General features: G+C 42.4%; 1 protein-coding gene across 1 annotated transcript; it reads right to left on the reverse strand.

The window, feature by feature from the left end:
• Positions 1-986: 986 nt before the first annotated feature.
• T265_00958 (hypothetical protein) lies at positions 987-11969 on the reverse strand (the record flags this gene model as incomplete). The annotated part of the gene is made up of 3 exons (XM_009164873.1): positions 987-1043; positions 3369-3584; positions 11775-11969. The coding sequence occupies 3 exons, from the start codon at positions 11967-11969 to the stop codon at positions 987-989; spliced, it is 468 nt and encodes a 155-aa protein (XP_009163137.1).
• Positions 11970-12105: the final 136 nt, after the last annotated feature.

Consider the following 12105-nt stretch of genomic DNA (forward strand, 5'->3'; position numbering starts at 1 on the left):
TCGTATGGTTCCCTACCCAACATTGAGTTCTCCTTGGTGTTGACGTTGACTGAAGCCCTTCACCGAACAAAGTACTGCCGGGATTCGCTTAACAACCGCAAAGCCCATGATAAAAAAGCAGTACTGGAGAGAAATGCAAGACACGCATTACAGCCTTTCTTGTATTACTCTGTGAACTATTTTTTTTAACCTGGGATAACGAATCTATACGAGAATCCGTATGCTTCCGTCCCTTTACAGAAAAGATGACGATCTGGTTGTGACAACTGTGGTTCATTGTTTCTACACCGATAATGAGCGGATTTTTCCATAGCAGGCCTGTATATTCGTAGGTATCTACGAAGCCACGTAAAGAACTTGGGAGATTTTCCATGGATTTTCACCAGCAAACCGCCGAATATCTAGGCTCCATCCGGTACGGTTTGAGAAAAATCCGATCCTTCAAACCCTGTGTGTATGGTAGACACTGGCTAGGATGGGAGCATACCACAAAATGACAGACTGCCACCAAATAAAAATCCGCAATGCATCGAGTTCACCACAAAGTTTTATAGACAAAAGACGACACAAAATCGTCCTACAGGACTTTCTACTGGATTCCACTTCTTACGCGCTAGAGCAGGTAGAAGATAAGCCTTGGGATGGTTATACTTTTTTGTTCTCCTCATCTGTGAAGAATCCAGCATGCACACAATATAAAAAGAGCGAGCGATGAAAGAGGCTAATAAGAACGCTTTCCAAACGATTCGGATAAGCGAAGCTCAAACCACCACCAAGCAACATCTGTTGCAGATCTCCAGGCATAGGCTGATGGCCGAATATTTCTTAACACTTGATTAGTTACACAGCCTAAACCAAAAATTCTGTCCGTGAATGAGATCCAACGACCACTTTTCATTTTTGTGCGCACAACGAATTCGGAAAGTTAATTTGGTTCCCTGTATTCTGGTCACGTGATATCGACTATCACGTATATGTATGTTTGTTCAACTTTTCTCCTTGCTCTTTTCTTGTACGTCATATGCAAGCTCCAAATGTTGCATCTGAAGAGAATGAGAGAAATTTCAATATTTCACCACACTTGTTTACTGTTTGCACAAATTCGACGACTAAAGGAAACCTAAATTTTCAGATTATGTTTCACTCGTGTTCGTAGTTCCGGTACATCCGATTAAAATGATAGACTTTTAGTTCGCTAACTTACGAAATAACTACGGAGTTTTTAGTTATTTTTAGAAGAACTCTGAGGAAAACGAGTGGTGCTTGAGTGACAGTTGTCAGTTTTTCATTTGTTTGGAAGCTCAGTTGCTGCTAAAGTTTTTTTGGTGCGGAGACTTCTGTTTTTCAGAGACGGTATGGACTTTGGATACTACCATGCAGTGAAAGGTAGCCAACTATGTACTGACCATAGTGAGAGGTTGTGTATTCTCAACTGAATGAATTTTGTCTTTTACACGTAAAGAATTACTCCAAAGCCTGCTGAAAACTCTTCAATAGTCCACAGAATTCGACAAATACTTTCATTCGCATGCGGGATTGTTTTTATAAAAGACTTGACTAAATCATACTGAAACTGTCGTTTATGATGGTCCCAACAGTTTCCAGTAACCTTATAAGTAGTGTATAACGGTTTGGCAGTGTATTGTGATTTCTCAGGTATCGTACCAAACGGAACAGCAGGTGGTCTTGTGCAGCAAATTCGGCCCAAGCTGTCAAACCAGCTTTGTGTGGAAATGAAGGCATCCGTCGAGTAGTTGCTTCTGCTTTTGTTGCTGCTCTACTGTTGCTGATGATGATGATGATGATTATGATGATGCGATGGTCTTCGAAACCATTACGTACCCTCACTATGGCAGAGTGAATAATGTAAGCCACTTTCGAAAATCCCCTTACATGTTTATAAACCTTCATTTGCGTGTAGATAATAATCCTAATAGCCTTTGTAAGAGTTTGCTGAAAGTCACGCTAGTTTCACTGAAGTGAACGCTACATACATTCGGCACAGATATATCTGAGATGCACTGGTACACTAACAATGTGCGTGAAAGGTAAATTTAAGCTTGTTTTTACCAAAGTAATGTCAGAATGCGATTGAAAGCAACCGAATTAGTAAAGTTTAGTTCCAGGTTGTCGCCAGGAGCTCGACAGATTCTGATGTACTCCTATCTTTCAACTTGCATATTTCCAGCCAATACTGTGGCGGTGTGACGTGTTCCGAATTTGTATCACGATAAATAGTGCATCAAGCTAAACTAATAGCTGACTGGCAATTTGAAGGAACAGTGTAGTAATCTTACGGTTAGCATCAGTTGTTTTCCTATGGCTGTCGGCTGGCGAATCAGTGCCAACAGTCAAGGGTGCTGTGATTTCAATGCACCTTCGTGTGTGGAAATTGGCGATCTCGGCAACCATAAATTATCGCACGTTCAGTTATCAGAGTTGGTCTTTGTGAATGGCGGCGGTCCCGATAGGCTTCAAAAAGGTACTGATTCGAGACAAATGTTTGCCGACGAAGTCTAACCAGGTGAACAAAAATAGCGGTTATTGTGAGTCGGTCGAGTGTATAATCGTATGCCAATTGACTAACTAGCACACCAATAGTTTGATGTACAAAGTTGATATATGGCATCAGTAGTGGTGATGACCTTTTCGAAATTTTGGGAAATGTTCAGATTAAGCAAGTATGTCGCGAGTCCTACAAAAACAGTTTTGCCAGTTGGTCATGAAAAAACTCTGGAGCCAAAGGCGAGTAGGAGGGGTTGAACCAAGCGGAACGGTTGTAGCAAAAATGATGGCCAGTCCCGTTCATAAAATTTCAGAAACTAAAATGATGAAGGCAATTGAGGTTGGTGAAAAATTAATTAACGAAAGCTCGTGGATCTGAGAAAAGGCCTCAGTTTTATCATGGTTAAGAGGAGATGCCAGGCGATCGTGGTGAAGGCGAAAACAACTTGCCTGTTTACGGGTAACTTCAATGTAGATTTGGAGAGGCTCAAGAACATTCAGCTTGTAGTCCATCTGAAGCGGCCACAGAAATACCATTGATCCTAAGAACATTTTCTACCCTTTTAAGCGATGCGGTAATTCGCTATTTTTGATTTTCATTTCTGATTCACCATATCATCACAGCAGGGGTTATGACGCCAAAATGGCGCATAATTTTTTTCCTCGGTAAAAGTAACTCAACGATTTGATTGCAGTTTAAGCTCACCCATAGTTCTCTTCAATAATGACAATGATCTTTAGGGGAAATAAATTACAAACACTCTACGGGACTCAGGTGCGTGGAATGAATGCTCCATCGTATTGTTAGAAAACTGGCAATTGGGTATTCACATCTTACTAGTCACACTACACAAGAAACTCACTGATGTCGCAATCCAGACAACACGACATTTCATAATCTCCACGTGAGCCCATCCCATTCCAAGAGCGGCATGACAGTTCAAAGCCCGAGCTGAAGATTTCGCACAAGAAAATTGCCAGGATCTGGTATTTTCGTCGGATCCAGTTGGCATGACCTCTCGTCTTGAAACCAAGATCTTTGTGCCCACAAACAAATGAAATAAAAACACGTCAGTACCCTAAGAAAAAACAATTTTAGGTCCGGATTTAACCGTACCGGTGAAAGAAGGAAAGCCAAACGCCACAGAGTTGTTTATTAGAAAACACCAAACAAATAGTTGCAGGCTTTTGGACAGGAAACTAAACCTCTCAAATGCATCTTGTTTTTAAAAACTGAATATCCGTCTTCTTCTTTTTGAGTGCGACTTTGATGTCCATTAACTATCGGGGAATTGCTAACGAATGCCGCAAAGCAGTTCCACAAATTCCGTAATAAACCTCACCTTCCATTGGACGCGGAGTGGAGTTACGAGAAGACCACTACTACTCCCTTGCCTCATCAGTAGTACCTGTCGTTACGCCGGTATGTACACAACAAAGCTGAGAAATGGACTTAAAATCTGGTACAATCGGAATACACGACCTTGGCTTCTCGTGTTATACTCCATGAACTTGGTATTCCTGACAAGCCTGTTGCCGCTCCTAACACAGCGCATGGTGTGTGTCTCATGAATTGGCTGATTAGTACCACAGCAAGGCAGAAAACATGGACTGTTAACGAGTTCCAATGAGAACAAAGCTCGAACTCACTACTTTTGCTTTGATATGAACTCAAAAACTTACCGCAGTAACTGTTATGGCGAGGGGGTCTCTACGAACGGGGGGGGATACGAAAGCAATTCTGATGAATATCGACTTAAAACACTTCATCCTTAATAAACCTTCCAAAATCCTGAAAATTAATTGCTTGAGCCAAAGCCAGAGCAAAAACTTATAAGCAGATAGCCAAATTCATAAAAGAAAAAACCCCAAAATGTGGTACAAGACATCCGTGTTAATAATAAATGGCGGAATACATAAGGGCTTCTCATCCCTTATCATCTTTCAGTGAGTTCTATAGGATTCTTTTTTCCTATTCACAGAGAAGCGTGGTTTGACCGTGACACATTCTCAAAGTGGGTACTTTGTGAACTATCGAAGGGTTATCTACCAATTAATTCTTATTCCCCCGAACACTGTGAACGTCTATAACACTCAGGCCAAAGTTAAACTTCTAAAGAATTTTAGGAAGGTTATTCTTACACAAAAATAGTTTAGCTGTAGCCCCCCCCCCCCGGTGCCTAATTGCCATGCCATCAGAAGTAAGCACGAGGGCTGGGATGGTGGCAGGTTGCCCATGCATAGACAGGGGAAGTAGAGAGTCAGAGGTCGGTTTCGAACCACGGACATTCCGGTCAATAAATTCGCGCTCTTAACACCAAGCCATCTCGACCCTCATTCTTTCACAGAAAATGCAGTAGATTATATCCGAAAGTCTGTTCAGTGTGATCTGCTACGAATCTGAATGACATTTTATTTAGAACAAGCTGTTGCAATTTTTTTTACATAACTGTAAACGGTAGGAAGCAAAAAATCATACTGCAGTACCACTTGTCGCACTGGCAGACCACAATCCTACTCTACATAACGTCATTCTTTAACTGTTTCACAAAATAGGGGTTATCTTTATTCGATAATGCGAAGTGGTTTTCATTACATGGTTTATCACCCACACTAATGAATCGACAGAAGCTGATCGATGCTCACCATATTGGTGCACTTCACAATGGATTTGAATCCCACTATGTTGCTCCGGTTTTATTAGTACAGATGAAGCCCCCTGACGGTTTAAGACGAGTCCAGTAGGACGGAAGGGGAAATCTCTCGTTTATTTCTGCTACATCTAAAATGCATTTTACACAACAAGTTTAGCCATATTGTAGCTTATAAATTGTAAGTAATAAGCACAGGAGAAGGAAAAAGTCTCAAAGGTAGTTGGGGTTTTCATCTTAGAGGTCATCACATCTGGAGACAGTGAGCAGTGGACCACGTGAAGTGGACTGTCTGGTTAAAAGTTAGCAGCGTTATATGCGGTTTATGTATAAGCAGATCGATCAGCGCGACCTGGCTGAATGGAACGTTCTTCATCTAATGATCAGAAGGTTGCAGTATCTAATCCCGCATTCTTGGTGAGTCCCGATAGGAGTAATAAGCCGAAAACTAGGAAACCTTGTACTGCCGTTTGACCTCCACAGATAACCCTTAGTAACGCTCATCATTGTAAACCACTGGGAGAATTTGCACCAATAACGTTTCTGTAGCATCGAGTTGTAAATAAGCAACACTGGGTTGTACTGAAGATACTCTGATACACCGAATGGTTGAAGTAATTGCGAAATCAACTGACTCTGCAAAACGAAGTAACAGATTCCAAACAAATGGTTCAGTTGGGTTTGCCTTTTCCCCTTGCGTGAAGACAGTCTTTCACATAAGATTTTACTGTCGGAGTGTCGTAATCATAACCTATCGCCAGCTGTTACGTTGCCACTTTGAAGCAGATCGATGTGCCTCACCATACCTGCGCGCTGCTAGTGGGATTTCGGTTATTTGGAGGGCTGAATGGGATGAATGGATGGTTAACAGGAGTGTGGAGTTTGTGTGTCTAAGGCTGGCCAGAACGGGTGCACAATAGGAGAAAGCAAATAGCATCGCACACCCAAATGACTATTAGCGATGGAGCCATATTTCATGATCAGCTTCGCTCTGTTGGTGATAAACAACGCCGCCCTGGACATTCCCACATCAGTCGAACTGGACCGACGCCGAAAGCAATCAAACGATAGACAGATTTATGACTCCAGCCGACAAGAGAGCAAGGAAGGTTGCCTGGCGGCGGTCTATGATGTCAAGATTTGGGGTGAAATGAGACCAAGCTGTAGCAGCTGTTATAAGGTAGGGAAACTGACGCCTGTTTAACTACGCACACGGCTTAAGTCGATGGCTAAAAATTTTGTTAATGAGACCTACTGTTGGAACATAAAATTTTATGACACGCCGCTAGATAGTGTTCGAGTTGGTTAACCGTTTTGTCTCCAAGATATTGGGGGACTGTGTGCTGTACTCTTTCATGTGGCATTTAACTATAATGACATGATGAAGAGCGAAGGAGCTGTGGGTCTAGTGAGAGATTCTGTAACTGAACGCTAGGATGATAGACACTGTTGGTGCCAACAAATTCACATTCATGGTCTGATTGCAGTATTCTGATATCAGTTCAGTCAAAAGCAGCAAAAAAAAGCATGAATGGGACAAGAAGAAACAAATGAAATGTGCTAATGAAGTTCTGAGTTCCTCTCTTCGTTATCGACAGTGCATAGTTTTGCCTTTTTCCAGTCAACGAATTCACAGAAAGCCGCTCACTGGGGAAACCTGTTAACCGGGTCGTTAACGGAAATGATAAATCGAAATTTCATCCTGCCGCCACTTTCACTACGAATGGCAGAGCTAGGTTGTTTAAACAGAAAGTTGTGGACCAAAGATGTGAATATTTGACGCTCTAAGGGATGCAAAATACAACGGTACACTCTTGGCATTACTGTATGACTTAACGTACGTAGTATTGGTGTTTCCTTCGGGTACGGAACAGCTGAATCCATGGGGAGAAATGGAAAGAATGCTAACTGAAATGGAAAGATAATAAAACTGAGAATTAGTCAGACACATAAGTTTCCAAAGTGAGGGTTTCAGAGCATGAGTGTGACCTTGTGTGTTCCGGTTAACCCAACGTTTCGTTGTTCAAACATACGTGACCCAACTCTGATTACCAGGCTGTGGGTTTAACTATAGTTGTTTGATTTCGAGGACCGAGGGCTACCGATGACACTGAGAAACTGAATTCAAAGTGATTCAAGTAATTCAAATCAAATGACGTCACATTAAGTGCGATTCACGAAAGTTGTGGACCAAAGATGTGAATATTTGACGCTCTAAGGGATGCAAAATACAACGGTACACTCTTGGCATTACTGTATGACTTAACGCTACGTAGTATGGTGTTTCCTTCGGGTACGGAACAGCTGAATCCATGGGGAGAAATGGAAAGAATGCTAACTGAAATGGAAAGATAATAAAACTGAGAATTAGTCAGACACATAAGTTTCCAAAGTGAGGGTTTCAGAGCATGAGTGTGACCTTGTGTGTTCCGGTTAACCCAACGTTTCGTTGTTCAAACATACGTGACCCAACTCTGATTACCAGGCTGTGGGTTTAACTATAGTTGTTTGATTTCGAGGACCGAGGGCTACCGATGACACTGAGAAACTGAATTCAAAGTGATTCAAGTAATTCAAATCAAATGACGTCACATTAAGTGCGATTCACGAGAGAAATTTATTTAGCAACCTCTGAAACCATAAAAATCGAACATTTGATAAAATTGCCATTCGTTATCGACTATGTTCCGCCCTTTGTTGACGATCATGCCATACGTAACTGAAAGAACTACGTTTCAAAATTTGGAGTTCCGTTTTAAAAGCTGCAAAAGACCTATAGAAAGTTGAAAAGCGGTTAATTATTTTTGTGTAGGAAATAAAGATATAATTGAACATAGCAACCGTAAGAATGAAATGTCGAGTTGCAAGAACTTTTTTTTCTCCGGTAGTGCAAAAAGTGAATGGGACAGCTGATAAGCATTCTAGTGCATAGAAACACCAGTTCACAAACCGTTAAACATCTGTAAACGACCTTGGAGATGCAGCGAGGTACATAAGATCCGCATAACCTAAAAGTCTGATGCGATGTTTTCTGTGCACACTGGATGAACGTATGAATTTTCATCAACATCACCTCACCAAAAGAAAAAAATGAGGGCCAAGGTTGGATGTATTACAATGGATGACTCACCGGGTTCAAGAAAAAAGCTCTTGCTCAAGAGGAGTCTTGCGGTCGACGACACCCAAATCAGAGTTCTTGTGTCTGGTGTAAAGTTATCCTATGTCATACTTCCTAGTATTTATTTCTTGATGCAGCTTCCTTCCCGTTCCAAGATATTTCGGTTCCTACAGATACGTGCACTGCAAGCGGACGGATAAATAACATGAGAAACGTGTTGATCGGATGCTTTTTGGAATAACTGTAGACGTAAATATCAGTAGCCCCACGGAATGCGCATATTTGTGCTGCCTGGTGGGTACGATCAACAATTAAAGCTCATTATCCGCAATGTGATATTTTATGGAACCATAGGCAGGTACGTAACCCCTGAACTATCTGAGGTCTGTTAGCCCGGCACTTAGCCCCAATACACTGTTATGGGTATACACTGGTGAAGGTGACACTTTTGATGAACTGCTGTTTGATCACCTCTGTTCGGGGGCACATATTTCATGTGCTTCACCAAAGAGGATTCCTTTCGATCTGCACTTGTGCGCGACGGGCACGAAACTACTGAAATGGGGCTTTTTCTGGTCTTATTGGTTGTGCGACTTACGTTGTGATAGAGGCATCTGTCCGGGCTTTGGCAAGCAGTTGACCATCGCCATGTTCGCTCTTAAAAAAAACAGGAATGTTTCACTGAACAGAAATTAAGCAACTGACAAAAGTTCACAAATGTTCCGTGCCTGAGACTAACGGGATATCACTCATAAATATATAGTAAGGAACTTGATTTCAGGCACTCTACAGAAAGTATCGGTCAGCGTTAACCTCCCCACCACATAGACATCGTCTACGAAGAACACCTTCAAAAGTGAGGAAGTTCTTATATGTATATAAAAAGGTGAGCTTTCAATGGTGCTTTTGTGCAGGGTCCGTTCTAGATGTTCCATTTAACAACTGAAATTCTTGAGTTCAAGTTATCCCACAAGTTAGTGAAATCTGTACAAATTATGATTCCCAGTAGTGACGAAACAGCTGTTCTCAGGGCACCAGCACAGCTTAGTTAGTTTCGTTTTCGGGATGAAATTTCGACTCGACATTCCTGACGGCGAATTTATAAACTACAACCCCGACAGACGAAATCTACCGAAACGTCCTTAGACATGATCAGTGGTCGTTTTTTCAAGATGCAGGAACTCCAACCTCACCAGCCGTGCCAACAGCCAGCGAACAATATGAAGGATTTTCTTACTCAATATACTACTCAAGCTACTCACAAGTAGGCGAAACTGACGAAAAAGATTGGTTTCACGAATGGCGGCAAACTTTTCCTGAGAATCTGTTTGGTACAGTCGTCCACAAACTCTGAACACCTTTTTTCTAGAGTGCACCTAGGGAACTGCTCAGTTGACTTTCGACTGTCAGTACAACAAACCACCAGAGGTACGCAACGCACTAACAGTTGAACTTACCTGAGTGTGAATAAATATAAACCGGACGCCAAGAGCGTGAGACGCGTCAGTTTTCCACTGTTACAGGGTCAATGAATGAGCTTTGGCCAGACACAATAAAACCCTTGTTTGTGCATTCTAGGTCAGGAGATGCTAGCACTATATTTGCTTTATGTAGGATAAAACGTCCATTTACACTTCAGATTTCCTCAGCACTGTGATGGCAGTATCAGTAGTGGTGAAACATAAAACGTTATCCAGTATGGAGTTACTCATCTACATGGACTAAACGGTTACAAGCTGTTAGAGGTGAAACTGAAAATATCATTTGCACGAGGTGCTTGAAAAATAAATGCTCTCAATCGTCTTGTTGTACCCACAAGGACTAGACAATAATGGACGAACTCTGCAAACGGATCCATAATTTTCTACCAAAATTTCATCGAATTCGGGAGGCCACGCGGACACTGCAGAACTCACATGTCATCAGTAGTATGCACTGTAATAGGTCAGTGGGTTCAGTGAACCAACTTTTCGAAGTAGTAAACTATTTAATACCGGGAATGGTACATTCGATCTTGATCGACCAAGTCCACCACAACGCTCAGTTAGATCAGGCAAACTATTTGTGGCTGGCTACGTCTACCAAAGAGCACATCAATCATCCACATCCAGACCAGCAAAAAACATGTGTAGCTGCGCTGAACTATGGGTGGCTAGGGTGAGTTTAATGGTTGTTGATCTGTTTGTTGGACTTAGAAATTGATTTGAAAACGTTTCGTCACCATGCGAGTAGATATCACCAGTGCGCAGTTGGGTGGGATCAACAACCAATAACACGGGAGACTCCGAGGCCTGCGTTGAACTATCCCGATGCAGCGGAGAGCGCGTATGGAAAAGTGTCCGTCCACTCAGAGCCGAGTACTACGTAAAATGGCTAATGATCCTGCATTTGGCAAGGTTGTTCGGGATCTCAGCCTTCCAGCCCGAGTCCAAGGTGGATGCGTGAATACCAAGGAAGAACTGGTGGCTGCTGGGAATAAGAATCTACACAACAGCTTTGATGGTCCTGGCTTGAAAAGGTTGTTTGTTTCACATCTTTACATCTCTGGCTTGTGTTTCGAAAAGACCTTTTTCCTTGCGTATTTGTCCGCGGTGTAACCTGCTTAGGATGAGAGTTGGAAGCACGTGATATGGTCATGATGAGCAGACGGTTTTTAGTCGTAGAAGTTGTGGTCCATCGCAGAGTTTGGTCTATCAGTCCTGCTGGATCACGTCAGATTCGAGTCTCAGATATTCAGTCGACACGAGTTCAGTGCCATAGATTATGATGCGGATAGTTTTGGTTCACGAACGGCTGATCATTTCATATAGAAGATCCGCTTTTCTGAACCCAACAAAGTCATTTTTGACTGATGCTTCCTAAGGTCACAGTCAGTGTCCTGTCTTCCCTTACCACTTTGAGAACTCCAAGTGCTTATGACACTTATGACATTGAGTATTCATCCATGCCACTGACTTTCGCATTAGGCCCTCTATAGCGGAAAACTTGTGCCTGACATGCCAGTCTTGGGGTCTATTCCGTCATGAATGGCATTCAGCATCATTCGGCCTTACTTCGAGTGTTTTCGCTTTTAACATACTAACATTGGGAACGAGTGGGGACTGTTGATAGCATGCCCTAGAATAGAACGTTTTCCTCTTTTAATCTAATTTCTTCTTATACACCCTCCCACATTTTTTTCTCGCATTTTTTTGTGTCTGTGATTATGTTGTTTGAAAGTGTATGGTAATAGTAGTGGTGTCAGTAACTGGCGAGCAAAGGCACTTCCACCTATTTGTGACTAGGTGGCCCGGACGTTGGTGTGTTTGAGCAAAAAGCTTAGCAACTCCAGATGGATTCAACCACTCTTTTTTAACTCATTGATTGTCTTCGACAATGAACGACACTGGCGTCTCTGGCGTCTCTGCACTATGTCCAACCAATGCGCAATTGAGAGTCGTAGGGCTGAACTATGTAGGCTATGGTAAGTTTTGCAAATCAAAAGCTGGTTGGTAGCTCACCGTCGAATTCAGGTTCAGGTAGGTGTCAACAAGAATGTGGTTTTTGAAGTGATCTGCGTTGACTGCTTCCATCGGTCCCTGACGAAGGTTGCCCTGACTTACCATGGCCGGTGCGCCTCGCATGACTCTCTTCTTCAGATTGCGATATAACGCAGGAGCACTACCAAGCAGTTTTTCATTTTCATGGCATTCCATGCATAGGCTATAACTGATATACAGTGGTACAGTGGTCTACCTTCCTCTCCGCCGAATTTACGGTGCTTTAATTAATTACAGTAATCCAGTCGCATTTCTTCATGAACTAATATACTGAGATTGTGGCGCGGAATGT

The sequence above is a fragment of the Opisthorchis viverrini genome (genome assembly GCF_000715545.1).
Source record: "Opisthorchis viverrini unplaced genomic scaffold opera_v5_10, whole genome shotgun sequence".
Taxonomy (NCBI): domain Eukaryota; kingdom Metazoa; phylum Platyhelminthes; class Trematoda; order Opisthorchiida; family Opisthorchiidae; genus Opisthorchis; species Opisthorchis viverrini.